This window comes from Equus asinus, chromosome 12 (genome assembly GCF_041296235.1).
Source record: "Equus asinus isolate D_3611 breed Donkey chromosome 12, EquAss-T2T_v2, whole genome shotgun sequence".
NCBI lineage: Eukaryota > Metazoa > Chordata > Mammalia > Perissodactyla > Equidae > Equus > Equus asinus.
In genome coordinates this window covers 13209007-13236131 of record NC_091801.1, presented here as the reverse complement: position 1 = coordinate 13236131, position 27125 = coordinate 13209007, and the positions used below count along the sequence as shown (strand labels likewise).

The 27125-nt window shown below is 35.7% G+C and overlaps 1 protein-coding gene across 5 annotated transcripts in view; it reads right to left on the bottom strand.

The window, feature by feature from the left end:
* Window positions 1-7620: 7620 nt before the first annotated feature.
* Window positions 7621-27125, bottom strand: part of C12H8orf89 (chromosome 12 C8orf89 homolog) — a 46152-nt gene continuing 26647 nt past the window's right edge. For 3 of the 5 annotated variants that reach the window (XM_070481074.1, XM_070481075.1, XM_070481073.1), the window contains 4 exons: window positions 26264-26356; window positions 25423-25481; window positions 11710-11748; window positions 7622-10047 (listed from right to left, as the gene is read on the bottom strand). In XM_070481074.1, coding sequence (XP_070337175.1) covers window positions 9902-10047; window positions 11710-11748; window positions 25423-25481; window positions 26264-26356 — 337 coding nt within the window. In that variant the 3' untranslated portion in view covers window positions 7622-9901. Of the gene's footprint in view, window positions 10048-11709; window positions 11749-25422; window positions 25482-26263; window positions 26357-27125 lie in introns of all 5 variants that reach the window. The other 2 variants (XM_070481076.1, XM_070481078.1) reach the window with 2 other exon arrangements.

Below are 27125 nucleotides of genomic sequence, written 5' to 3'. Positions count from 1 at the left end.
TTGAAGACAGTGCCTGCCAGACTACACCCAATTTCCTTCTGTCGGGTCTTAACCAAAGCCTGTCACTTACCTGTCTGGATCTCCCACCTGTTCCCCACTCCTCAGAAATTCCATTAGTTGGTACTGTCTCCCTCTTGTTGACTAGAGAGTCCAGTGTCTCTGCTCTGAACCATCTCAACTGACCTCTAGCTCTGACATTCTTTGTCGCAAAATAATAAAGATGCTTCTCAGTTCACGCCATGTGCTGGGCACTGTGCCAGGCACTAGGGACAAAGAAACAAATAAGAAGTAATTTCTTCTTTTAAGGGTTCAAATCTCAGACATGCCACTTGATTAGCTGTATGACTTCGTTAAGGAGACTGAGAAGAAGTGGCTAGCTCTAGGAGGCCTCCTCAAAGAGAAGGGAAAGACCAAGTATGTCAAATGCTCCTTGATAGGTCAAATAAGTTAAGGATTGAGAATTTTCATTGGCTATGGCTACTTGGAGGTTACCAGAAACCGTGACAAGAGCTATTTTAGCAGAGTGAGGACAACAGTCTAATTAGAGTGGGTTTAGGAGAGAAAGGGGGTCAAGGATGTGGAGACTGAGTGTAGATTACTCTTGAAAGGAGTTTTGCTGTAAAAGCAAACAAAGAAATGGAATGGCGGGTCACAAGAGGTTTGTTGGTATGTTTGTTTAGGACAGGAGAATTTGCAGCAAGTTTTCACACTGGTGGAGTGATCAAGTCAAGAGGGCAAATGTTGATGCTTTGGGGATACAGCTGCTGGAGGGAGAGGAGACATAGATGAATCTGGTGCACAAGTGAGGGGGCTGCTCTTAGGAGAATGGATAGCAAATGCAGGCAGAGTACGGAGGCAAGTAGGTTCGTAGGTTTACAGGTGAGCAAATGGAAATTCTCGTCTGATTGCTTCTATTTTCCCAGAGAAATAAGGAGAAAGGTCATAAGCTAAGAGTGAGAAGTTTGGGAAAGATACTAATGACTTGAAGAGAAAGGAGAAGGTGTGTAGCAGTCACCCATGGAATGGAGTGGGAACGTGTTGACTGGAGATTGTAAAGTTGAGTTGTTGGAACGATTCAATGAGATGGCAGAAGAAAAGCATTTAGCACAATGCCCTGTACATAGTGAACACATAAAAAGATTAGTTGTTTTTTCGCTGGGAAAGATTCACCTTGTTACCAATTTTCATCTCATTTCTTTTTCTTCTTCTCCCCAATGCCCCAGTACATAGTTGCATATTCTAGTTGTAGATCCTTCTAGTTATTCCATGTGACCCACTGCCACAGCATGGCTACTGACAGATAAGTGGTGTGGTTCTGCACCTGGGAACCGAACCCAGGCCGCTGAAGCAGAGCATGCTGAACTTTAATCACCAGGCCAGCAGGGCTGGCTCAAAAAATTAGCTATTATTAAGCCAATCTGGTGATGGCCATGATGTGCCTAAACAAAGTGCTCTGAGAACATGGAGGAAGCACCCCACCCAGGAGAACTGTGGAATGTCCCCAGAGGCAGTGCATTAAGAGCTGGTCTTAAGGAGGGGAGGAGGAACAATGGCACAACTACTTAAAGAACACTCTGTGCTCAGCCTAGCGCTGTTTCTGAGAACCAACTAGCTGGTGGCCTGTTTTAGTAAATAAAATTTTATTGGAACATAGTGATGCCCATCTGTTTACAGATTGCCTATAACTGCTTTCACGCTACAATGTCAGAACTAAGTAGTTGCAATAGAAACTGTATGGCCTGCAAAGCCTAAAATATTTACTATGCAGCCTTTTACCAAAAAAAAAGTTTGCTGACCCATGGGCATAGAATTAGACAAAGAATGTTTGTAAACCTAAGAAAACAAATTGGAGACACAGATAATATCATTACAGAATGAACGAATTAGAAACAACAAGCAAGAAAAGAGATGCTGCTGGAAAGAGAATTGCTGACCTAGAAGAAACTGCTAAAATCATCAATAGCCAATGCAGCCAAGGGAGAAAAAAAAAATCCCACAGATTAAAGCAATCAGAAAGAAAACAGAAAAGATTGGCAAATCTTATTCTCCACCTCTCCAAATATTTAAAACAGATGAAGATGATCTCAAGGATATTTGGTGCTCCTGAAGTAGAGATCTAAAACATATGGGACAAACAGGGTAAACATTAAAGATATAATAAAAGAAAATTTCCCCATAATGCAGAAAGAATTGAATCTGCAGCCTTGAAAGAACATACCATGTTTGAGGAAATTTTGATCTAGGACAACCCACAGTGAATCAGATTCTTATTCAGCTTCAAGAATCCAGGAAATCTTCGGATATCCCAGGAGAAATTGCAAATAATCCATGAGGGATAAAAAATTGTGAAGAATCAGATTTCTCCATGGCAAGAATCAATGCCAGGATACAATAGAATAATGTCCATACGGCTCTGAAGGGAAGAAAAATGGTTATTTTAATCTCTTAATATTCTTCATAATCTCTCAACTTTAGAGCAGCAGTTCTCAGACCTAGCTGCACATTACGATCCCTTTAAAAAATTACCCATCTTCATGGAACACTTCCTAACACATTCTATGAGGCCAACATCACGCTGATACCAAAACCTGACAAGGACACCACGAAAAAAGAGAACTACAGGCCAATATCACTGATGAACATAGATGCAAAAATTCTAAACAAAATTTTGACAACCAGAATTCAGCAATTCATCAAAAGAATCATACATCAGGATCAGGTGGGATTCATACGAGGGACACAGGGATGGTTCAACATCCGCAAATCAATCAACGTGATACACCACATCAACAAACTGAGGAATAAAAACCACATGATCATCTCAATAGATGCAGAGAAGGCATTTGACAAGATCCAACAGCGATTTATGATAAAAACTCTGAACAAAATGGGCATAGAAGGAAACTACCTCAACATAATAAAGGCCATATACGACAAACCCATAGCCAACATCATACTCAATGGGCAAAAACTGAACCCCATCCCCCTGAAAACAGGAACAAGACAAGGATGCCCTCTATCACCACTCTTATTTAACATAGTACTGGAGGTCCTGGCCAGAGCAATCAGGCAAGAAAAAGGAATAAAAGGAATCCAAATAGGGAAGGAAGAAGTGAAACTCTCGCTGTTTGCAGACGACATGATCTTATATATAGAAAACCCCAAAGAATCCAGTGGAAAACTGTTAGAAGTAATCAACAACTACAGCAAAGTTGCAGGGTATAAAATCAATTTGAATAAATCAGTAGCATTTCTATACTCCAGTAATGAACCACAGAAAAAGAACTCAAGAATACAATACCATTCACAATCGCAACAAAAAGAATAAAATACCTTGGGGTAAATTTAACTAAGGAAGTGAAGGACTTATATAATGAAAATTACAAGGCCTTTCTGAGAGAATTGGATGACGACATAAGGAGATGGAAAGACATTCCATGTACATGGATTGGAAGAATAAACATAGTTAAAATGTCTATTCTACCTAAAGCAATCTACAGATTCAATGCCATCCCAATCAGAATCCCAATGACATTCTTTACAGAATTAGAACAAAGAATCCTAAAATTCATATGGGGCAACAAAAGACCCCGAATTGCTAAAGCAATCCTGAGAAAAAAGAACAAAACTGGAGGCATCACAATCCCTGACTTCAAAACATACTACAAAGCTACAGTAATCAAAACAGCATGGTACTGGTACAAAAACAGGTGCACAGATCAATGGAACAAAATTGAAAGCCCAGAAATAAAACCACACATCTATGGACAGCTTATCTTTGACAAAGGAGCTGAGGGCATACAATGGAGAAAAGAAAGTCTTTTCAACAAATGGTGCTGGGAAAACTGGAAAGCCACATGTAAAAGAATGAAAATTGACCATTCTTTTTCACCATTCACCAAAATAAACTCAAAATGGATTAAAGACCTAAAGGTGAGACCTGAAACCATAAGGCTTCTGCAAGAAAACGTAGGCAGTACACTCTTTGACATCAGTATTAAAAGGATCTTTTCGGACACCATGCCTTCTCAGAGAAGGGAAACAATAGAAAGAATAAACAAATGGGACTTCATCAGATTAAAGAGCTTCTTCAAGGCAAATGAAAACAGGATTAAAACAAAAAAACAACCCACTAACTGGGAAAAAATATTTGCAAGTCATATGTCTGACAAAGGCTTAATATCCTTAATATATAAAGAACTCTCACAACTCAATCACAAAACATCAAACAACCCAATCAAAAAATGGGCTGGAGACATGAACAGACATTTCTCCAAAGAAGATATACTGATGGCCAATAGGCACATGAAAAGATGCTCATCATCGCTGATCATCAGGGAAATGCAAATCAAAACTACACTAAGATATCACCTTACACCCGTTAGAATGACAAAAATATCTAAAACTAATAGCAACAAATGTTGGAGAGGTTGGGGAGAAAAAGGAACCCTCATACACTGCTGGTGGGAATGCAAACTGGTGCAGCCACTATGGAAAACAGTATGGAGATTCCTCAAAAAACTAAAAATAGAACTACCATACGATCCAGCCATCCCACTACTGGGTATCTATCCAAAGAGCCTGAAGTCAGCAATCCAAAAAGTCCTGTGTACCCCAATGTTTATTGCAGCACTGTTTACAATAGCCAAGACGTGGAAGCAACCTAAGTGCCCATCAACAGACGAATGGATAAAGAAGATGTGGTACATATATACAATGGAATACTACTCAGCTGTAAAACAGAACAAAATCATTCCATTTGCAATAACATGGATGGACCTTGAGAGAATTATGTTAAGTGAAATAAGCCAGCAAGAGAAAGATAATCTGTGTATGACTCCACTCATATGAGGAATTTAAAACTATGGACCAAGAACAGTTTAGTGGATACCAGGGGAAAGGTGGGGTGGGGGGTGGGCACAAAGGGTGAAGTGGTGCACCTACAACATGACTGACAAACATTAATGTACAATTGAAATTTCACAAGATTGTAACCTATCAATAACTCAATAAAAAAAAAAATTACCCATCTTCAGAACCCACCCCAAACCAGCTAGATCAGAATCTCTGGGACTAGAGCCTGGACAACGGTAGTTCTCAAAAATTCACCAGGCGACTCTAAGTGCAGGTGATTCTAAGGCAGGCTACTCAAGGTGTGGTCCGTGGATCAGCAGCATCAGCATCACCAGGGGCTGGTTAGAAAGGCAAATTCTCAAATCCCACCCCAGACCTATAGCAATCTGTATTTTAACAAGCTCTCCAGGAAATTTAGATGCCCGCTTAAGTTTCAAAAGGCTTGCAGAAGAAACTCTTTCTTTTTTTTTTTACGTTTTTTTCACTTTATTGCTATAAAGACTTGTTGGTTCTTTCAAAGGGTTAATTATCTTTTGCAGTTGACATGGTCCCTTAGGAGACTGAGGAATAACCCTGTATAAGTGTGAGTGAGTGAAACACAGGCCAAACCCAGTGGAGAATGCCATTCCAGTCCCAGGCACTCTGGCTACGTCTCATGTGTAAGTTTCCTCTGCAACAAACACAGTGTCTGGACACTTTTTTGTTAATTCATCTTTAGAAGATTTCAGGTAGGTTTTTCTAAGTTGACAAATACTTTAGATCAGAACCAGAAGTTCCTTGTGTAAGAATCTCTTAGGAAAGAATATCTCCTTTAGGAAAGAAGATCAAGATCCAGATTTAGAGATAAATCTAAAGATGGATCTAACTATAGATTTATAAAATATAATATTTTTAAAGTAACAGCATTTGGATTTTAGCAATGTCTTCAGTTTTAAGTTTTTTTTCCTTAAATCTGAGTAAAATTAAGTTGACTAACTTTATTTAAAGACAGCATGCATAGAATGATCCCATTATAATAAACGTATTTCTGGGTCTATCTGTATATAGGCAGAGAATGATGTTCACCTGATGTTATTTATGAGTGGTGACATTTGAGGTACTTTCTTAAACTTTCTTTTTGTGCTTTTCTACATTGCTGAAATTCCTAAAAATGTACATTATTTTTCCAAAAATACTAAAGTGATTTTTCTAGGGAAAAAAAAAACCCATTCAATTCATTAATTTGACCAGGATGATCAGGATCTGTGTATCAATTCATGCCAACCAAATTCATAGACACTGTGAATCAGAATCGCAATACATTAGCTAACACACCCATTCCTAGATCTGAGATATGTCATCCCGAGAAAGCATCTACTTTTTGGTGACTGTATTAACTCAGGAGTCTAAACTACATATTAGAAAGTTGCCTGATGAGCACAGAGTTAGAGATAAGGCAGTAGAGTCTTCTTAGGAAATTTCTTTGAAACTATCACTGACTAATGATTTGTCTTTCACTGAAGTAATTATTCTTTGTAAAGAACTGTTTTCTCACCCTAAAATCAGGACTCCATCTTCCCATCCTAAATATTTATCATAAGGTACAGTTCCCAAGATTATGACTGCTTGCTTACACCAGAGGAATTTCCAAATCCCAAATGCGAAAGTGTCATTTCTGGCAAGATTGTCTTCAACACTAAACATAAATGTAACATCCACGGTAGCTACTTTGTCAGAACTTGACATCTCATCCTTATCTCTCAATGTAGGGTTTATCTTAGTTGGGGGTGATCTGAGCCTTCTATCTATTAAATACATGCTGGTTTTTGTAAAAAGTTCACGAAAAACAAAAAGAGTAAATGCAATGTAAGGAAGTAGAGCCTTTGGGTTTGTTTTTCTTAAGATTTAATGAAAAACGCAAGTTAAATTAAATTCAGGGGCCGGCCGGTGGTGTAGCGGTTAAGTTTGCACACTCCACGTTGGTGGCCCAGGGTTTGCAGGTTCGGATCCCAGGTGCAGACCTACGCATTGCTTACCAAGCCATGCTGTGGCAGGCGACCCACATATAAAGTAGAGGAAGATGGGCATGGATGTTAGCTCAGGGCTAATCTTCCTCAAAAAAAAAATTAAAAGTTAAAAAAATATAGAAAAAAATTAAATTCAATCCAAGGCTAAAAAGGTGATTAATTATTGTCAGCATATTTCATTTATTAAAAAGAAATAAACATTGGACTCCTTTCTTGAGTTGGCTTGAGCTGAACTCTTTCACAGGGCAGATGGGAAGAGGGGGTCTTTCTACTTTAGCAGTATAAATCCTCCAAGATGTGTTAGTCTCATAACTTAGGAACTCAACTCAATATTAGGAGACATTTTTCTGTGTACAAGTACTATCTTCCTTTAAATTTTAAGTAACTAAACCATAATGTGCCAACTAAGTTTAAGTTTTAAAAAAATTATTATTCAGTTAAGTTTATGTATACGGGCTTTGAATCCTAGTAGGTCAGAATTCTAGTTCTCCTCTTGTCTAGCTAGAGACCCTTCATTTATTAAACAGAAATATCACTGACCTACTTTTTAGGGTTTTCTTGAGGTTTACAAATAATGTTAAATGTTTAGAATACATAGGAGGAGCTCAATAAATGAAATCCATTTGACAATCAAAGGTGTTTAGAAGTGCTCATCCAAAAAAGAGTTCATAAAATTGTTGTCTGAGAGTACTTTTTCTCCTGTTTCCCATCTCCTAAATCATTAACCACACTTGGAGTGAGTGGATGATCAGAAGACAGACAAGGTACAGGTAATATCTAAATCATTCTCAAGCAAAATTCAGATGTAAGCACAAACATATCCATTTAAGTTTATTTATCCCCCTAGGAACTAATGCATCATGATAATTCATACAAACACATATTAACATTGCATTCTATACATTAATATAAAGCATGCAAGGACAGAGAATATGTTTATTCTCTTACATCTGTGATGGCTTCTTTTCTTCTTTCTCCTATTTTTGTCTTCTTCCTATTTCCTCCCATTCCTTATAAATTTGGGCTTCCTTCTCTCTCCACTTTGTTATTGGAGAAAACAGAGAATTTGCTATGAAAATGTTTCTCAAAGTTCTAACTCTAGGCAGTGCCATTTTCCCGGAACTACCTACCTACTTTTCAACTACCTGTTTGGCATCTCTATGTGGCAGTTCTGATGGCACCTAAAATTGAATACACCCGAGCTTGCACTCATCCTCTTATTCCCCAAACCTAGCATAGCCCCCTGAGAACCTTAGGTCTAAAGGCGGAAATGAGCCAGTTTTGATTCTTCCTCTCCCGATACCCTATGTCTAAGCAGTTGACCTTAAGTCCTTTGCCTTGATGGCCTCATGATTTAGTCTCTCCTTCCTATGCCTGTCTCTATCTTTCCACTGAGAGATTCTTACCTCAATTTTTATAAAAACCTCCTAAGTGCTTTCCCTACCCCCAGACTCCTCCCATTACAATCCAGCCTACAAATTATACCTGGATGAATCTTCCTAAAAGCAGTAATTTAATTTCATTCTCAAAAATCTCCCACTGTGAAACAGAGGAAGTACAAACTCTTGCTTGGCATCTGTGATTCTCGACCAGCTATCATCAACTTATCTTTTGAGCCCTATTGCCCTCAATTCCTTTGACCCTGAGTTTGCACAAAAGAATGGCTCCACAAAGCCAGATCTAGATTTTGCATATAATTTTCTTTGGCCTACACACTGGCTTTATAAATTTTAAATTACTTATTTTGAATTAATTGCTACCATTTATACATTGGAAGGTTTAACATAAAAATCCAGAGTCTGGCTTCTCATGAAAAGTTAGAATATTTGGCAACTTTGGGCCCACATTCCTGCATGACACCAAGGGCTGAAGGGAGGCAGTGAGTGCCCTTTTAAATGGAGACACATGCTCCAGTTCACCTTCATCTGATTTGTGTCACTCAATCTGGTCCTGGCATGGTGCCTGTAGGCCTGTGAATTTATGACTCTTGTACTATACTCCCTAGTACTCCAGCCAAGTGCACCATTCCCAAATGCATAGTGTGTCTTTGCTTATATTATTCCATGTTTCAAGAAATGCCCTCTCCCTCTATCTTTCCTGTCTTTAAAGCCCATTTTAAACACTACATCTTCCATGAGGCTTTCTCTGACCCCCTGGATGTTGCTGCCCTGTTTTTGAACCTCTGTAACACTCTGGTTCTGTTATGACCCATATCCCACTCTCCACTGGATCACAGCCATTGGTATCCTTGATTCTCCCCGTTTCTCAGGGACGTGTATAGACAAATACTTCTCCCCCACCCCTCAGGCTTTCCTGAAGAATGGTTTTCCTCTTAACTGAGACCTTCCTTCTCCTCCCCACAGAGATGGAGTGAGTCTCTCCCCACCTACTTTCCCCTCCTGGATCTGCCTGTCTACACGGTGGAGATGCCTTGCTCTGCTTGGCAGTAAAGGTCTTGGTTCGGCAGGTGAGCCTGAGGTTGTTGGCACTACCTGGGCGTGTACATTTGCCCAAGTGGAAAGTTCAGGATGAGGAGGCCACAGTTGCCACACATTGAACCAGGACTTCCCTTCCAGGTTTTATCAGTAAACAAAGCTAAGAGTCTCATCTGCTTCAATACTTATCTCACAACTGTTTTCAAACTCAAACAGGGAGAAGGAGGGGTTCAAGTTAGGGCGCCTTCTAACCCCAACAATAAGAACTCACTTTTTCTGGAATCTTCTGCAGCTCCTAGCAAAGCTCATGGTACAGACAGGCACTCAAAAAACATTTATCAAATTGAATCAAAAAATATAATCAATGTGCATAAAATTCATGGAATATAATTTTTCTTATGCTTATGTCCTCGTAAACTGTAACTTAAACGTCTCTTTATAATGTTAACAAAATGCAAATTATTCTGCAACATAAAATATTTATTTCCTATTTACATTTCCATTTGTGTGTAAATCATTGCACATCATATCACATATCAAGAAAAAAAGAAAAAATATATAAACCTTAAAAGTCAGCGAAGAAAGCATCACAGCGTATGATACTAGTCAGCAGTCTCGCTCGCGTTTCTTGCCCTTTTTTGATTTTCTGCCTGTTTCTTGACGGATGGTGTCATACTCCAATATGGCCATTTTGGAAAGCCTCTGTAAGTACTGAGATGATGCTCCAGGGAGAGGATCGCTGAAGCCAGAATCTGTGAAGGAGAAAAAGTCAGCTATTAAAATTAAATTAAGCACACATGAATAATTTTCTCTAATACATTGCAAACAAAATATCTGTTCCTCAAGTGAGCATTAAACACTACTAGCTCTTCATAGAACACATTCTCTGAAGTAGAAATGCCACTATTTACTTTCCAAAGTGACTGTGACAGCAAGCCTGCTAAACAAATATTTAACTACAAAAAAACCTGTAATACTTGTATTTAATTATATAAAACTAAATCTGTGTCTGTAATGTGCTTCTTAAGACGTGGGATGGCTGTGGAATTTATTCCAAAGGAAAAGGCACAGTCTCCATAACTAATTAACTTGTTTCATACTTTATGTGCTGATCAAGTAATTTTCTCCAAAGAAAGCCATTTCTCGTAAATGCTAAGTGAAATAAAACAGTAAAACTGTAAAGTGAAATAAGTCATTCACTAACTGAACCAGCACTAATCAAGCTTGTGCTATAGAGTGGTGGCAATAGTAACAGGGGACACGTACTGAATGGCCTCTCTCTGTCAAGTCCCTTTCATCTATTTTATCCACACAACACTATGAAGTAGGTAACTAGTACTATCTGAGATTACAGATTTAAAACAGATTTATCGAAAAAAGGCTAAACAACTTGCCCAAGGGCAAAGACCCAGTAACTGTTAGAGGCAGGATTTGAACCCAGATTCATCAAATTCAAAGTTCCCCTGTAATCACTATATATTGCCCTAAATATGTAAATATGTATAAATACTTCTATTTAGAAATATACAAGGCTTTGAAAATAATAAAACGATCCATATTGCTTTAAAATACTATTATTTAACTTTGAACAGTTTCAAATGTCAAAAAAGCTGTCTTCAGTTCTCCAACGTGGTTGTTATATTTTTTATTATTGTCATTGTTGTTTTGGTTATGGTTGTTATTGTTTTGTTTGAATGTATAATATGAGTGAAGTTCAGAGAGAGTAGAGGGAAAGAATATGATCAGGATTCCTGTTCTTAGCAGTACAATGGACTTGACACTTAGAAAGACCCTCTAGCTGCAGATTAGATTCTAGGCATTAAGCAAACCTCAAAAAAACTTCAAGAATTGGTATCACACAGACTAATGCAATTAAGTTGGAAGTTTTTAACAATAAGATAAACAAAAAATATTTAGAAATTTTTACATTCTAAATTATTCATCAGTCAAAAAATAAACCATAATAAACATTAAAAATACTTGTAACTAAATGATAAAGAAAATATTAAAAACTTGTGCGATACAGCAAACGTTGTACATAGTTTTATACTCTGAAATTCTTACGTTAGAAAATAAGCTTGAAAATTAACAAGCTAGGTATAAGATACACGTTAGGAAAAGAATAAACTCAATGAACTTGGAAGGAAAGATAATACAGAAAAGAGGAGAAATCAATGAAGTAGAAAACAAACGTACAATAAGAAAGATTTTTAAAAAGATGAGAGTTTTTAATTGAAAAGACTAATAAAAAAGGAAAGCCTCTGGTGAGATTAATCAGGAAAAAAGCAGAAGGAACGAATAAATAATATTAGGAGAAGAGTGACAGAGGTACAGATAGAACAAAAATTAAACTTTATGCCAATAAATTCGAAAACTTAGACAAAATGCAAAAAGTTCTAAAAAATATAACTTACCAAAATTGATTGAAGAAGAATTAGAATGCCTTAAGAGCCCTAAAATTAAAATGATTGAATCAACATTAAAATTTTACTCCAAAGAAAACAAGTGACCCAGACAATTTTACAAAGGAATTCTATCAGACTTTCAAGAGAGAGATCATGCCAATTTTAGGTCACATCCTTCAGAGAACAGAAAGAGTGGAATAGTCCCCACTTCCCTCCATGAGGCCATTATAATCTTGACACTGAATCCAGACAAGGATAGGACAAAAAGGAAAATTAGTAGCAACCTCACTCATTAACATAGATAAAAAATCCCAAATAAAATACCGGCAAATAAATTACAGCAGTACATAAAAAGATAACCATGCCTAAATTGGGTGTATCCAAGGCATGCAAAAATGATTTAACACTACAAAACCTACAAATGTAATTCTTCACATTAAACATTAAACAAAATCACATGATCATCTCAAGCAATTCAGAGAAAGTTGATAAAATTCAACTCTCACTTAAAAAAATAAAAATAAAAAAACTCTTGGTAAATTAAAGAGAACTTCTTTACCTCGATAAAGGATATCTACCCAAAACCTACGGCAAGCATCACTCTTAATGAGGAAACATTAAAGGCACTTTCTTTAAAATTAGAGACAAGTCAAAAATGCCTACTATTCCTTTCTGTTCACCATTGTATTGGTGGTCCTAGCCAGCTTAGTAAAATCAGAAAAATAAAGGCATTGGATTTGGAAAAGAAGAAACAAAACTGACATTATTCACAGATGATTATGATAATCTACATAGACAACTCTAAATTGTAACTATATATATAAATAATATATATACACAATTGTTATTATAATATTATATTATAATTATATATTATAAAAGTATATTATATAATGTACATTGTATATATACATAATATATACATATATGTATATAATGTATAATGTATATTAATTTTAAACTAATATATAACGACATAATATTTTATATTACATATAATAGGAAATTAGGAAGTAATACGAGACTTTAGCAAGGTGGATGGCTCTAAGAACAACTTGCAAAAATTAACTACATTTCCAAATATTCACAATAGAAAGCTAGAAATTTTAATTATAAAAGAATTGTGGCAGCGTGTTAATCATTCTTTCAAACAGAATTTTAGCTGAGCACGTGGCCATCCAGGTAGAGATGACATTTCTGAGCTTACGTTGGAGCTAAGCATAGCCTTGTTAATAAGTATGGACCAAGGAGATCTGAGTAAATGTGCAACTTTCTAGTCATCTTTAATTTAAATTACAATCCTCTTACCCTAGATTTCTGTTCTTTCCCCTTCCCTTGGCTGGGATTCAGACATGGCAATGACCCACTTGCAAACAAAGACAAAACCCTATGGGTTGGTGAAACAAGGTAGGATGTCTCTGGGTTCCTGAATGACCAGCTGAAGTAGAGCCACCCCACTAGCTTGGACCACTCACATTTAGAAATTAGAGAAAAATGAACTATCTTATTTAAACTGCTATAGTTTGGAGGTCTTTTTGGTACAGCAGTCTTGGCTGCTGTTAACATTCTTGTATGTTTCTTTTGGTACACATGTGCACCCAGTTCTGTTGGGTATATAACTAGGAGTAGCACTGCTGAGTCATAAAGTTTGTATTTCAGCATTTGCTACCAAAGGGTTTTTGAAAGTCCTGATACCAATTTACACTTCTACTGGCAGTAATGAGTATTGCAATTGTTCCCATCCCTCCTAGCACTTGGTACTGTTAGTCATTTTCATTTTAGCTATTCTGGTAGGAATTGTAATTTAAATTTTCTTGATAATAAATTATGTTGAGTACCATTTAACATGCTAATGACCACGTGAATATCCTCTTTTGTAAACTGCCTGTTCAAGTCTTTTATTCATTTTTCAGCTTAGGTTGTCTTTTTCTTATTGATTTGTAGGAGTTCTTTATATATACTGGATATGAGTCCTTTGTTGGACATATGTATTACAAGCATATTCTTCCAGTCCACAACTTGCCTTTTCACTATATTAAAGATGTCTTTTAAAGAAAAGAAGTTTTTAATTTATCAATTATCAAAGCCCAATTTATCAATCTTTCCCTTTTAATTAGTGCTTTTTTGTGTCCTATTTAAGAAATCTTTGCCTGTCCCAAGTCATGAAGATATTCTCCTATGTTAACATGTAGATTTTTTTTTTCTCCACATTTAGGTCTATTATCTATCTGGAACTGACTTTTGAGTACAGTGTGTGATGGGGTCAAAGTTCATTTTATTCCATACGGATATTCCATTGAAAAAACACTCCTTTCCTCAATCCACTGTAGTGGTACCTTTGTTGTAAAGTCAGGTGATTATATGTAAGTGAATCCATCTCTGGACTCACAATTCTGTTCCTTTAGTCTAACTGTCTATCTTTGCACCAATACCACACTGGTTTAATCACGGTTTTCTAATAAGTGGTGATATCTGGTAATATAAGACCTACATCTTTGTTTTTACCCTTTCAATTGTCTTTGCTTTTCTTGTTCTTTGTATTTCTATATAAATTTTAGAATTGCCAGGTTAGTTTCTACCCAAAAAAAGCCTACTGATTTTTAATTGGGATTGCATGAATGATTTAGTAGACAATCGACATCTTTAAATATTGAGTCTTCCCATTCACGAATAAAGCAAATCCATCTGTTTAGTTAGGTCTTCTTTAATTTTTCTCAGTATTGCTTTATAGCTGTCTGTGTAAAGGTCCTGCACAACTTTTATTATATCTATTCCTAAGCAATTGAGGTTACTTGATGAAATTGCAAAAAGTATCTTTTAGAATTTTATTTTGTAATTGCTTTTCCTCATTTACAGAGATACAACTAATTTTTGTTTATTGACTTACTAAACTGATTATTAATTCAAATAATTAACCTAGAATGTTTTGGATTTTCTAAATATCCAATCATGCCACGTATAAAAAATGGTTTTTTTTCAATTCACGTGTCTTTAATTTCTTTTTCTCACCTTATTCATCTGGTTTATGATCTCTAGTACAATGTTGAATGGAAATGGTGATAGTGCACATCAGAGCAGGTATCCAATATCATAATACCAGGGCGAAAGTTTTCACTATTTCATAATTAACTCTCATGGTTGCTGTATGTTTTTTTTCCCCACAAATGTAATTTATTTGCAGTTCAAGTAGTTATTAGTCTAACACAAAGCTTACTAAGGAAAATTCACTTAATAAGGAAGTTGTAGTGATTGATGCTTTAATATGTAATGACTTTATCCAGAAAACTATTCTTTAAATCACTTGTATGAAGTAGCTTCCAAACAACTCTGATAGGCTCTTAAAATCTTAGTTTTTAAACTTACAAATTGAACATATAACTTCATATAAACATGCAAATTACATATGACAACTTTTAGCTTTGTGAATTTATATTTTATACCACAAATGTACATGTATCTTTCTCTTAGATTTTTTTTGCCATCTTAACCATTTCTAAGTGGACAGTTCAGTAATGTTAAGTATTTTCACATCGTTGTGCGACAGATCTCCCAGACTTTTTCATCTTGCGATACTGAAACTCTACACCCACTAAACACTAATTCCCCAGCCCTTGTCCACCACCTATTTACTTTCTTGTTTCCAAGATTTTGACTAATTTAGATACTTCATGAGTGGGATCCAGAATTTGTCCTTTTGTGCCTGGCTTATTTCACCTAGCATAACATCCTCAAGGTTCATCTATGTTATAGCATGTGACAGAATTTCCCTGTTTTTAAAGGCTGTAAAATATTCCATTGTATGTATATACCACATTTTTCTTTATCCTTTCATCTGTATAAGGACATGTGGGTTGCTTCCACCTCTTGGCTACTGTGAATAATGCTGCAGTAAGCACAGGTGTGCAAATATCTCTTCAATATCCTGCTTTCAATTCTTTTGGATAAAACCCAGAAGTGGGGTTGCTGGATCATATGTAACTCTATTTTTAAGTTTTTGAGTCTCTCCATACTGTTTTCTATAATGGCTGCACCGTTTTACATTCCTAGTGCACAAGGGTTCCAACTTCCCTGCATCCTCACCAACACCTGTTATTTTCTGTCCGTTTGACAGTGGCCATCCTGACGATGGTGAGAGGGTGACACCTCATTGTGGTTTTATTTGCATTTCCTTAATGGTTAGTGAGGTTGAGCATCTTTTCATGTACTTATTGGTCATTTGTATAACTTCCTCAGAGAAACGTCAATTCAAGTCCTTTGGCCACTTTCTAATCAGGTTATTTTTTTATTATTGAGCCGTAGAAGTTTCTTACATATTCTAGATATTAACCCCTTATCAGACATACAATTTGTAATTATTTTCTCTCATTCTGTCAGTTGCCTTTCACTCTGTTGACTGTCGCCTTTGACATGCAGAAGTTTTTAAGTTTGAGCACAACCAGAGGCACTCACAACTAGAATATACAGCTATGTACTGGGGGGCTTTGGGGAGAAGAAGGAAAAAAGACAAAAAAAGAGAAAAGGAAAAAGAAAAAATATTTGCAACAGATGTTAGCTCAGGTGCCAATCTTTAAAAAAAAAGTTTTTAAGTTCGATATCATCCCATTTGTCTATCATTTATATTGTTGCCTGTGCTTATGGTGTAAGATCCAATAAATCATTGCCAAATTCAATGTCTTGATGTTGTCCCCTATGTTAGTTTTAGGTCTTATGTTTAGGTCTTTAATTCATTTTGAGTTAATTTTTGTATATAGTGTAAGGTAAGGGTCCAATTTCATCCTTTTGCATGTGGATTTCTAGTTTTCTCAACACATTTGTCAAAGAAACTGCCCTTCCCCATTGTGTAGTCTTGGCACCTTTGCTGAAAATCATTTGACTGTATATGCAAGGATTTATTTCTAGACTTCCTACTCTGTTCCACTGGTCTATGTATCTATCTTTACGCCAATACTATACTGTCTAAATTACTATTAGGTATGTTTTGTAGTCTGTTTTGAAATCAGGAAGTGTGAGGCCTCCAACTTTGTTCTTCTTTCTCGAGACTGTTTTGGCTATTCAGGGTTCCTTGAGATTCCATATGAATTCTAGGATAGATATTCTATTTCTACAAAAAATATCATTGGGATTTTGATAAGGATTGCATCAAATCTGTAGATCACTGTAGATAGTATGGACATTTAACTATTATTAACTACTATAGTACTATTATAATAGTTAATATAATACTATAGTATATTATATACTATAATAGTATAATATTATAGTACTATTTTAAATACTATTTTGAGTACTATTTTGAATGGCAAGAGTGGGCATCCTTGCCTTGTCCCTGACCTTAGAGAAAATAATTTCAGCCTTTCCCCATTCAGTGTATTATTAGCTGTGGGCTTTTCATATATGTCTTCTATTACATTGAGGTAGATTCCTTCTATTCCTAGTTTGTTGAGTATTTTTATACCGAAAGGGTATTAAATTTTGTCAAGTGCCTTTTCTGCATCCATTGAGATAATCATGTCTTTTTGTCCTTCACCCCGTTAATGTGATTTATGATATTGCTTTATTTTTGTACCATTCCTTATTTTTTGAATCATCTTTGCATTTCAGGTACAAATCCCACTTGGTCGCGGTGTATAATCCTTTTAATGTGCTGTTGAATTCAGTTTGCTGGTATTTTGTTTATGGTTTTGCATCAATATTCATCAGCGATATTAGTCTAGTTTCTTTTCTTCTTGTACCTTTATCTGGTTTTGATATCAGGGTAATGCTGGCCTCACAGAATTAGTTTAGGAATGTTCTCTCCTCTTCATTTCTTTGGAATAGTTTGTGAAGGACTGGTATTAATTCTTTAAATGTTTTGTAGAATTCTCCAGTGAAGCCCCCTAATGTGGGCTTTTGTTATTGTTGTTGGGAGGTTTTTGATAACTGCTTCCATCTCCTCACTAGTTATAGGTTTGCTCAGTTTTTTATTCCTTCATGATTCAGTCTTGGTAGAGTGTATGTTTCTAGGAATTTATACATTTTTTCTAGGTTACCTAATCTGTTGGCATATAATTGTTTACAGTAGCCTCTTAGAATCCTTTTTATTTCTGTGACATCAGTTATAACGTCTCCTCTTTCATGCCTAATTTTAGCTATTCGAAGCTTCTCTCTTTTTTTCTTAGTCTAACTAAGAGTTTGTCAACTTCGTTGATCTTTTCAAAAAGGTAAATCTTTATGTTGTTGATTTTTTTTCCTATTCTCTATTTCATTTATCTCTCCTCTAATCTTTATTATTTCCTTCCTTCTGCTAACTTCGGGCTTAATTTGTTCTCCTTTTCCTATTTCCTTGAAGTATAAGGTTACATTGTTCATTTGAGATCTTTTTCCTTTTTTTAATGTAAGCACTTACCACTATAAACTTCTCTCTTAGTACTGCTTTCACTGCAACCTATAATTTTTGGTATGTTATGTTTTTGTTTTCATTTGTCTCCAGATATTTTCTAAATTCCTTTGTGATTTCTTCTTTAACCTATTAGTTGTTTAAGAGTGTATTTTGCTGTAGATTTTTTTGAAGATACTCACCAAATTAGGAAAGTTCTCTCCTACTCATACTTTGCTAAAAGTATCTTTAATCATGAATATTGAATTTTATCAAAATGTCTTTTGCATATCAAAGTGAACATATGGGGCTTCTCCTTTATTCTGTTAATGTTTTTCTGCTTTTCTAATGTTGAACCAACCCCACATTCCTTAGAGAAATCTGACATGGTTGTGTTGTATTATCCTTCTTACATATTGCTGAATTTTAGTTGATAATGTTTTGTTTAGAATTTTTACATCTATTTTCACAAGAAAGATTGGTTTATAATTTTACTTTCTCATAATGTCAAAGTCAGGTTCTGCAATCAAGGTTATGAGACCTCATAAAATGGGTCATTAAGAGTTCCCTCTTTTTCTATTCTCTGGAAAAATTTATGTAGCATTGCTTTTTTAAATTAAATTTTGGAAGAATTCACCAGTGCCACCCTCTTACCTGAGAGCTTTGTGTGTGTGTGTGAAGGTTTTTAATGAAGGATTCAATTCTTTAATAGAGATAAGACTATGCAGATTTTCTTTCTTCTTGTGTCAATTTTGCTAAGTTGTTTTTTTCAAGAAATTTATCTATTTTATCTAAATTGTCAGATTTATTGGCATAAAGTTATTCACGATGGCCTCTATCTTTTTAATATCTATAGGACATGTGCTAATGACCTCTTTTTCATTTATGTAATTGGTAATTGCTGTTTCTCTGTGTGTGTCTCTCTCTGTCTCTCCATCTCTGTCTCTCCGTCTCTGTCTCTCTCACTCTCATCAGCCTTGCTAGACATTTATCAATCTTATTCAAACTTTCAAAGAACTAACTTTTGGCTCTGTTGCTTTTTCTCTATTGAATATTTGTTTTCTACATTAATTTCTGCTCTTTATTATTTCTTCCTCTTATTTCCTTTGGATTTAATATGTTGTTCTTTTGCTAACTTCCTAGGATGGACTCTTAAATCATTGACTTTAAGCCTTTCTTCTTTTCTAATACACGCATTTCTTGCTATAAATTTCTCTGTGGTTTTGCTGCATCCCACAAGTATCAATGTATCATATTTTCATCATCATTCAGTTCAAAATAATATATAATTTCCATTGTATTTCTTCTTTGACTCATGGGTTACTCAGAAGTGCATTTCTTAATATCCAAATACTCATGGGATTTTATAGATCCCTTTAGTTATTGATTTCTAGTTTAATTCCACTGGTCCGAGAATGTGTGCTGTAGGATTTCACTTGATATTTGTTTTAAACTCTACCAAAATGATTGTGCATTTGTCTATTTCTCTTTTAGTTCCATTACTTTTATCTTTATGTATTTTAAGTTAATGTTATTATAGCATACAAATTTAGGATGGTCAAATCTTTCTGCTGTATTAACCCTTTCGTCACTATGAAACATCTCTCATAATACTTCTTGCTTTGAAGTCTATTTTGTTTGATGCTAGTGTAGCTACACAAACTTTATTTTGGTTAATGTTTGCATGGTTTATATTTTTCTATCCTCATACTTTTGATCTTGCTTGCCCTTATATCTAAGGTGTGCCTCTTATAAGCAGTATATCATTATTTTTTTAAGTCTGATAGTCTTTTTTTAATTGAAATATTTAGTTTACTTACATCTAATGTAATTATTATGTTTAATTTTAAATCTTCAGTTCTGCTAGTTGTTTTCTGTTTTCTGTTCCTTTTTTACTCTTTTTTTGCCTTCTTTTGAAATAATCAAGTTTCTAAAAATTATTCTATTATCCTTCTATTAGCTTGTTAGTTGTATTCTTTTATTATTCTTTTAGTGGTCATCATACAGATTATCATGTCTCTTTGATATATTACAAGCTACTTTAGTTATTTTACCGTTTTTCAGATGACTCAAGGATCCTTCAACATTGTAACTCTATGTATGCCCCAGCCCACCTCTGTGCTGTTATCGTCAAGTATGTTATTTCTACATATATTTTAAGTTTCATAAGACACTACTACTGCTACTGCTTCTCATTCCTTCCCGAGCTGTGCTTCCAACTTGTATCATTACTTCCTTACTATTTTTTTAGTGCAGCTCTGCTGACAATGAATTCTCTCAATTCAATTTGAATTAAAATGTCTTTATTTCACTTTTAAGGATATTTCCACTGGGTATAGAATTTAAGTTTGGTAGTGATTATCTTTCAGCACTTGAAAATGCCATGCCACTGCCTTCTTGCTGCCATTGTCTACTGAAAAGTCAGTTGTACATCTTACCAATGCTCCCTTGAAGGTAACATATCCTTTTTCTTGATATTTAGTCTTTTCATTATAATGTGTCTAGCTGTGGTTTTATTGTGGTCTCTATGCTGCTGAGGGCTCACAGAACTTCTTGTATCTGTAGCTCAGTTTAGGACATTCTCAGGCAGTATGTGAGCACTATTTCTGTCCCACTCCTCTTTCCTCTTATTCTGGGATTAGAATTATGCATGTGTAAAGCAGTTTTCCCTTGTCGAATAATGTCTTGCACACTCTGTTCTGTATTATCTATCTTTTTTCTCTCTTCACCTTAATTGGGTATTTTCTAATTTTTTATCTTCCATTTTACTAATCCTATCATCTGTTCATTTTTCTTCCAACTTTATTGAGGTATATTTGACAAACAGAAATTGTAAATATTTAAGGTATATAAATGAGGACTTGGTATATGTGTACACTGTGAAATTATTACCACAATTAAGTTAATTAACACCTCCATCACCTCACACTGTTACCTTTTTTTGGTGGGGTGAGGTCAGTGAGAACACTTAAAATCGACTCTCTTAGCAAATTTCACAAAATACAATACAGTATTATTAACTATAGTCATCATGCTACACATTAGATCCCCGGAACTTATTCATCTTATAACTGGTATTTTGTACACTTTCACCAACATCTTCCCATCAGCTACAACCCCTAATCCTTGGTAACCACCATTCTACTCTATTTCTGTGTTTGATCTTTTTTTTGCTTTTTTTTTAATAGCATGCTTTCCATAAATAATTGATACCATGCAGTATTTGTCTTTCTTCATCTGGCTTATTTCACTTAGCATAATGCCCTGTGTTCATCCATGTTGTCACAAATGGCAAGACTTCCTTCTTTTTTAATGGCTAAATAATATTCCATTGTATATATAAACCACATCTTCTTTATTCATTTATCCATCATTGGACACTTAGGTTGTTTCCATATCTTGGCTATTGGGAATAAGGCTGCAATGAACATGGGAGAGCAGATATCTCTTCAAGATACTGATTTAATTTCCTCTGGATATGTATCGAATACTAGGATTGCTGGATAGTACGGTAGTCCTATTATGAATTTTTTGAGGAACCTCCATACTGTTTTCCATAATGGCTGTATAACTTACATTCTCACCAATAAAGCTTCCCTTTTGTTTACACCCTCACCAACAATTATCTCTTTTCTTTTTGATAATAGCCATTTGACCAAGTATGAGGTGATATCTCATTGTGGTTTTGATTTGTATTTCCCTGATGACTAGGGATACTGAGCATCTTTTCACATACCTGCTGGCCATTTGTATGTCTTCTTTGGAAAAAGTCTATTCAGGTCCTTTGCCCATTTTTAAATTGGGTTATTTGGTTTTTTGCTATTGAGTTGTAGGAGTTCCTTACATATTTTGGGTACTAACCCCTCATAAGATATAGGGTTTGCAAATATTTTCTCCCATTCAGTAGGTTGCCTTCCTCATTTTGTTGACGGTTTCCTTTGCTGTGCAAAAGCTTTTTAGTTTGATATAGTCCTACTTGTTTGCTTTTGCTTTTGTTGCCTGTCCTAGCAGCTATTAAGTCTAATCAACTATTGTATTTTCCAACTCAAGAATTTCTATTTCTTTTTTATAGATTCTAATTCTTTGATGTAATTTTTCATCTTTTTCTCTATTATCTTAAATATATTAAACATAGCTTTTAAAGTCCCTGTCAAATAGTTCCAATATTTGGATCATTTGTAAGTCTGCTGCTGTTCTCTATTTTCTATAAACCTATAAGGCTCTGGTTTACCTTCTAGTTCTCCAGAGAGAATTTAATTTTCTTCTAGCAGGCAAGACTGGGCTTTAGGCTTTTGTAAAGCCAGTGTATTCTTGGTATGCCTTTATTTATAATTTATAAGTGTGTAGCCCTTCAGAAATTTCAGCTGAAAGCCTGGGGTGTTTATCAAGGTCTCTTCCTGTTGGTAGGTCTTAAACTCCCACCTGTGTCTCCCCAGCAAATGCTAAGATACTGAAATCTCTGCTCACTTCTTTAGCCTTCAAGAAGCTGTTTTCTGCCTGAAGTCCTGAAACATTACCCAGCATACGTGCTACTTAGGAAAAGGCAAACACCTGTTGAGGAAATTGCTCACAGCGTTTTGGGCTCCCTTCTCTGCAGTTACTCCTCCAGTATCTCAGCCTGTCTAGTCCTGTCAGAAATGGCTGCTCTTGACACCTTAAAACAGTTGTTTTTAAATATTTTTATCATTTTTATATTAATAACAAATATATAACTTTTAATATTTTATATTTTATAAAATATATTTTTATTATACCTTTTATAATTAGATCTTATACTAATTCTTGGTGGTAAAGTTTGTGTGATATAAGCTACTCCATCATAGCCAGAGGTGGAAGTTCTCTGAGGCGTCTTTTTTAAAGGTCTAAATGTTAAATAGACGAAACTTCCCATGGTGATTCTTTAAGAACATTAATCAGATCACATTAAAATCATTCTCTTATTAAAGTCATTCAGTGGCTTCTTATTTCAATCAGAGTTAAATACAAAGTGACTTCCAGGGCCTTACATGGTCAGACACTCCATTACCTCTCTTACCTCATCTTCCACACTCTGAGATTAGCCACACTCGACTCTGGTGTTCTTCCAAGAGGTCAGGTACCATCCTGCCTTGGGACCTTTGCTGACCCAAAGAGAATAACTTTTTTCCCCGAGTTTATCTTCCTCACCTTTTTCAAGTCTTTGCTCAAACACTACCTTCTCAATTAAACCTATTCTGACCATCCTATTTAAGACTGTAAATCATCCTCTCCCCGGATCTCCTGATCTACCTTACCTTGTTCTATTTTGTTGTTATTTCTACTGCACTTTCACCTTCTAATACACTACGCAATGGGCTTATTTATTACGTTTAACGGTTGTTGGCTGTATTCTCTCACTAGAATGTAAACTCCACAAGAGCAGGGATCTTTGTTTTGTTGAGGGGTGGACCCTACACCCAAGCACCTAGAAATGCCTGGCACAGAGCAGACACTCAATTCATATTTGGTGAGTGAATGGATGAACTGCCTTTTTGTGTGACTTTGAGAGAAAATCACCAAGTATTTACTGAAGACTCAATATGTTGCAGAAACTGGGGTAGGCACTATAGGGATGCAAAAGTGAATAAGACATAGGACTGGCCTGAAAGAACCATAAAGTTGACCTATTGGAAAACAGGCAGGCAAACGTTCATTTGGGCTGAGATGCAAAACAAATGTCTTTTGTTCTAATTAACACTTATATTTTTATTTTATGTTACCTGTTGATTACGGAAGTTGTTTATAGTATATGGAAATTTAGAGAAAGGAAATGTCCAAGGAGAAGTTCATGAAAATTTACCATTATGAACTTCCATAGACTGAACCTGCCAAGTTGCTAACAATCAGTTCTGATAGCTACCAAAAGTGTCAATAAAGGTCTTACTTAGTAATTTTAGTTTTTGTTTGGAGGTGAGCTATTAACTCCATTATTCCATAAGTGCAAAACCATAGAAGGGATGAAAGCACTAGAAGACGACTACGATTATGATAAAAATGAAAAATAAGTAAGGTTTAAAAAATGTTAAATGGGAAGGAAATAATTGTTGCACATAGGGAAAGGATGAAACATTTGATAGTCTGAAGGAGAAGTAGGCAACAACATATGATGTTAAAGATGTTATGCTTAAATCGAAGGTTCTCTGCTAGGGGTGATTTTGTTAACCTAAGGACATCTGGCAGTGTCTGGAGACATTGGTGATCACCACAACTTAGGGGGTGCTGGTGATATCTAGAGAGTAAAGGTCATGGATACTGCCAAACATCCTACAATGCACAGGACACACCCCCACAACAAAGAATTATCTGGCCCAAAATGTTAGTATTGTCACTGTTGAGAAAACCTGGTTTATATAATAATCAACAAAAACAAGAAAATATAATGACAAAATGGAAACTTTGTGACTGTATGGCTCAAGAATCTTTACCATTAACTTTGGATAAAATTACTTCAGGAAATGGCTAAGAATTTATTGGAGAACTTAAACATAATGCTAGATGTAAGCATTATGTCATGTGCCATATATGGTTCCCTTGGTATAATGTCCCCATGAATCTATAACATATGAAAGTAAAGGATGAGGCAGTAAATGTAGATGCCAGGGCTGCTAGGAAATTCTCCATAATCTGGCAGACATCATTAAAAGTGTAATTACCTGGCTCAACAGATTTTTCAGTGTCTATTTTTGAAAAGCAAAATTCTGATCAAACCTCAGAAATGTGGAGGTGAGAATGCCTGATTTTAAAGTTTTGAAGGATAAACTCATACTCCAAATAGGTAGAAAGGCACCTTGGTGCTATAAACCCTCCTAATCACCAAGGACTTAGGAATAAATCAACTTAAGAGTAGTTCTGGAACCCAAACTGTTGGCATATCAATAAGTTTCCATAGTTGGATGTTATAGGTACACAGGATTCATGAAAAAATTAATTAGAAAAGAAGGATAGAAAGTAAAGTTCAGGGAAGATGGTAAAGGGTTCAATGCCAAGCTAAGGAGTTCACACTTTAGTCTGTGGGTAATGAGGAGTGATGTGAGTAGAGGCCAAGGTTTTAGGCTTTCGTTATAGTGCTGAAGGATTTCAATGGTTAGAAACTCAAAGCAAGACCAGTTTGCAGGTGACTGTGATGACCCACATGGGATGAGAGCCTATCACAGGGTCCTGAGATAATAAAAGTACATATACACTGAACACAACATCCACCATGTTTATAAAATAAACAAAGCTTAAAATGACGCATTAACAAAACAAAGACCATTAAATCCACGGAAAGAAAGGAAGCTAAAAAAAAAAGATAAGTACTCAACATGCTAACAAGACATGTGGTGGGAGAAAAAGATGAGCCAGCTTACCTTTTGATTTCTCCTGAAGTGGCACCACAGTGCATGCTTCCTTCGTCTTCTTTATCCTGAAATTATAGATTATCATAAAATCACTTTCATATAAATCCTGGGAAACTAATTTTTCAAAACACAATTAAGAGACAAGAAGCATGCTTTCAGTGAAACTCATTTGTTGAAGGACATCACTTGGAAATTAAACAAACATTCAAGAAAGAAAACTCCTCCCGTCATAACTAATCCAATCAGAAACAGATATGAACCAACTCAATACCTCGGTTTTTGCAAATAAATTTTATGAATGGATGAGTGTTATGACTAACTTTTCCCATCTTTATATGCACTTATCTTTATCTTAGTCTCACTAATCATGACTCAGGGAATGCTAAGACGAAGGGAATCAAGATTAGTTTAACAAGGTATCTGGATATACCAGACACCAACTATCAACTTATTTCTGTACTTCTTACCAATGAATCACCACAATCTGAATTTTGTCATAATTAACTTTTGTTCCTGCTGGAATAGACCTAGATAATAAATAGCTTATTAGAGGAAATATGTCATGATTGAATCTGCTGAGGGTGAGATAATCCACCAGAATTCCAAATTTCTTGTAACTGTATTCAACTTTAGAAGTCAGTGGAACTCTTAAGTGCTCTCCACCTCTGGATTCCTATTTTCAGTTATATTACCAAAGTAGGCCTTGAGATTCATAGAAAAATTTTGATTATCACTAAAGGAATATGAAAAAAATTAGACTTTTATCAGAGTCTTAAAATCAAATACTCACATACGGAAAAAAAAGGGGTAAAGGATAGTACACAGACAAACAGAAGTGAGTACTTCCCTGCTTTGCCAAGGCTGTCCTTTCACAGGGCGCTGTGCAATAGGCAGAGGAGAATAAAACACTTGCAGGCAACTCGACGCGTTCTCACCGGAACGGCTAAAACAAAGACACTTGTTTCAAAGACAGGGAATGGAACTAACATTTACGTTTGCTGAGCATTTCGTAAACATTTTGGCACTTAGCCACCACTCTTCCACTTTATATATGAAGAACACTTGTCATAACACGTATATAATATATTCAAATTAGCCTTCACTGATTCAAGTCAATGTAAAATGTTGAAGAATCATTTCACAAACAGCCAAGTGGCAAATGAAAGAAATAAAAAATAAATTGAAATAGGGTGAAAACGGTAGGAAGCAAAATGAAGACTTAAAATTTAGGAGCTGAATGAGCTAATTTCGGGGGTGCTTTCAGGGCTTCCACCATCTTTAATATGATCACATGAATTGAAAGAAAGGTAAGACTGGTCTGTGTTGACACAAGTCCATTGCCAGAGACAGCCCTACATGCTCTTATGGCCACCCTCCTGAAAGGGCTCTGTGACTGCGGATGACAATGGCACAAGCGAGCTGAGTGTGAGGGATACAGGTGTCTTGGTAATGACGGAAGCTCACTGTTCTTAGGTAGGTTTTATGACCCTGTTTCCAATGGTCCCTCTTCCTTCTATATCCTTACCATCCCTCCTCTTTAACTGTTACCATCTCCTCTACCAGCAGCTCACTCTCTCTCTTCCACCATCTCTGATTCTGCCTTATTTCACTGTCATCTCACTTCAGAAAGAGTAATTTTGCTTTCTATATTTTTATAGCTTGGCAATCTGTCCTCAGCTAATACTGAAAATAACAGGAAAGGCTCTATGTGG